The 2,858-nt window shown below is 50.6% G+C and overlaps 1 protein-coding gene across 5 annotated transcripts in view; it reads left to right on the top strand.

The window, feature by feature from the left end:
• The window catches only part of aplp2 (amyloid beta (A4) precursor-like protein 2), a 56,222-nt gene that overhangs the window by 36,186 nt on the left and 17,178 nt on the right, over window positions 1-2,858 (top strand). For 2 of the 5 annotated variants that reach the window (XM_017437780.3, XM_017437777.3), the window contains 4 exons: window positions 7-180; window positions 377-412; window positions 1,159-1,241; window positions 2,160-2,237. In XM_017437780.3, the coding sequence (XP_017293269.1) occupies window positions 7-180; window positions 377-412; window positions 1,159-1,241; window positions 2,160-2,237 (371 nt within the window). The remainder of the gene's footprint in view (window positions 1-6; window positions 181-376; window positions 413-1,158; window positions 1,242-2,159; window positions 2,238-2,858) is intronic. The other 3 variants (XM_017437779.3, XM_017437778.3, XM_025010994.2) reach the window with 3 other exon arrangements.

Genomic DNA, 2,858 nt, shown 5'->3' with positions numbered 1-2,858 from the left:
CCGCAGACGAGCTGCTCCAGGAGCAGAAACCCGACATGGACCAGTTCCTGTCCTCCATCTCCGAGTCGCAGCCGGACGTCGTCGTGTCGTTGGAGGAGAGCGTGGAGGTCCCCGCCTCCGAGGGCAGACCCTACCGGCCCGTCCAGGTCACGTCTCTGGGGTCCCGCCCGGAGCCTGAAGGTACGCAGGACACGGCGTCCCCGAGGACAAGTCTCCCCGCTCAGATTAAAAACCCCGAGCCGGCAGCTTCCCTCAGGAGGACGAGGCGGGGACATTGTCTTCTTTCCTTTCCTCTAATCGATTAACAGCTCAACTTTCCTGCCTTTTCTCTTCTCACCTCAGTTTTCTCCCTTTTCTGTTGCTCATCTTTTTGAAGGCGACCTGCCCGACTCCCCCCGAGCCTTCAAGAAAGGTTGGTGCCGAGTTCCCCACCTCCCATCTTCATCTCTTTGTGTTCTGCCCCTCGAGCCTCGCTCCGCCACCGTCCTTTGGTTTCTGACTAACACCTCCAACCCATTTTACCCTCTTCATCACCTCTTTATCACCTCTTCATCACCTCTTCATCACCTCTTCATCACCTCTTCATCGCCTCACCCTGAGTAGATTTTAGGAGCGTGGGGTGCTTCTCTCCTGTCGGCCGCCATCTTGTCCTCCTCCTCCTCCTCCTCACCGATTCAGCAGCGTCACTTTTTCTTTTCTCCGACGCAGTTTTATATTTACTCATTTCGCCGTGAAGGAATGCATATCGCCCGCCGCCTTTAGACTGAGATCACAAACTCTGAGCTACGACCACGCCGCGTTTGACCTCAGAGTCTGTAAAACGGAGCCGTTTGGCGTCTCGTTACGATCTGTGCCGTGGTTCTTGAGATATTTTGCTAACAGACAGTTCTTGTCGGCCGCAGTCTGTCGCTGTGGCTCGTTTTGTGCTCGCCGTGGTTTTCCTCCGGGGTCCCTGTGATCGGAGGTCAGGGGTCAGGAGGCGGGCTCCGGTTCTGAAGCGGTTCTGTGTTCGGAGTGGAAGAAAGGGCGCTGTTGTCAGGAGGCGCTGCAGCTGTCCGCCACCAACACCGCCATCCCTGTTTGTTTGTTTGTTTGTTTGTCCTCATCTTACTGTGTCTGACCGAGCCTCTCCTCCTCCTCCTTCTCTTCCTCCAACAGGCTCCGCCATGGCTGGTCTGGACGGTCTGATCGGCGCCGAGGAGAGAATCATCAACAGCAAACCCAAAGCCGGGGAAAACGAGGTCAGTTTTTCGCCGGTTTTACTTTCATTACCGCGGGGGAACGAGGACACCCGGTGCCTCCATCCCATAGTTACCGCGGCTGCTTGCGTCCGTGAGGCTTCTTCCTGCTGGCGCCGCATGTCACTTCCTGCCACCTGGCCTCACCTGCATGCCGGTGTGTCTGCAGGCGTGTTTGGAGCGCATGGATTTGTTTTACCGTTTGGGAATGCTGTTTTTCCAAGCCGGAGCGTGTCGACCGCAGCGCCGCCCGAGCATCGATGTTAGTGGATGTTGACTCCGTTTGTCTTATTTAGACGCATTTCACTGAGAGCTGATGATCTTACCGTCAACAAGATGTCTTTAATGTTCCAAGTAAGTCATTAAATCGGTTCATTACGGCCAGTTCAGGTCTTCACTTCCGGTTCCGCCATAAGGTCCCGTTGAATTAACAACAAAAAAGCTCGTCTTTGGTTTAACCATTGCAGTTAAAAAAACAAAACGTGCCCCTTTTTTATTTTTGTTATTGACGTTTTTCTAATTTTGTTTTAAAAAGCAAAAAAAAACACCCGCTTGTTTTGTTTTTGCAGTTTTATTTTGAAACGAAAAAACCAAAGATGGCAAAAAATCCTTTTAAAAGAGTCAAACAACTTAAACAACACACAGAACAAAATAATAACCAGCAAGCTGAATAAATAAGTAGTTATATTTATATATTATTATAAGTATTTATATAATTGTGTCGCCTCCACAAACAGCTGTTTGCTTCTCTGACTCCGCTCAGAAAGTCGGCCGTTGACGATCGCCACCTCCCTCCCTGCTGCACATCCACGCCCTCTTGCTCTCCTTTCTCTGTCTCTGAAACAGTTTCTCACACACACACACACACACGCGCGCGCGCTGCGGTGAGTGTAACCTGGCCTCCCCTGTCTGTGTTGGCAGGTGATTGATGAGTCTCTGGATGTTAAAGAAGTGGTTTACAGTGCAGAGAGAGTCAGCGTTATGCATGATGATGAGCTGGTGAGTACAGTGGCGCCCTCCTTTGGGCTCTCTGGGGAACTGCAGCTCAGAGATGCTCCGCCCCCAGCTCTTTTTTTTCTGTTCAGGTGAAAACGTTTCTGCATGGGTGCATGTTTGTCATGTGGGTGTTTCTGAATGCTCCGTTTTTAGGACAAATGTGAATCCACACAAACTGAGTTTGCTCGGTTTATGTGCAGCAAAGAATTCCCTCCTCCTCCTCCTCCTCCTCCTCCCCTTCCAGTTGGTGTCCACATATGATCAGATTGTGTCATATGTGCCAGAATAAACCGTGTTTATTTGGAACCGGGGTTAAAACCGACTCCGGGAAACTCTGGGAAACTTCAGATCTCACGGATGTTTGCTCCGAACGTTCATGCTGGAGAATCAACACCACGAAGAACGACGTGTCTTTTTGTTTTGAAATAAACTGTGGCTAAAAGCTGACAGGAAACCGATGCAGACTTTACAGAACTTTCCCTCTGAGGTCATTTTAGTCCAGTTTATTAACGTTCAGCCTAAAAACGCTCGCAGGGTTTCTGGTTTTTTCCACGCCTGCAGATCTGAGCTCATAAGACCAGCGTAAAATATACAGTGGGTCCTATTGGACGGGGACAGTGGGTC

This window comes from Kryptolebias marmoratus, linkage group LG2 (genome assembly GCF_001649575.2).
Source record: "Kryptolebias marmoratus isolate JLee-2015 linkage group LG2, ASM164957v2, whole genome shotgun sequence".
Classification (NCBI taxonomy): Eukaryota; Metazoa; Chordata; class Actinopteri; order Cyprinodontiformes; family Rivulidae; genus Kryptolebias; species Kryptolebias marmoratus.
This window is presented reverse-complemented; position numbering and strand designations above follow the sequence as displayed.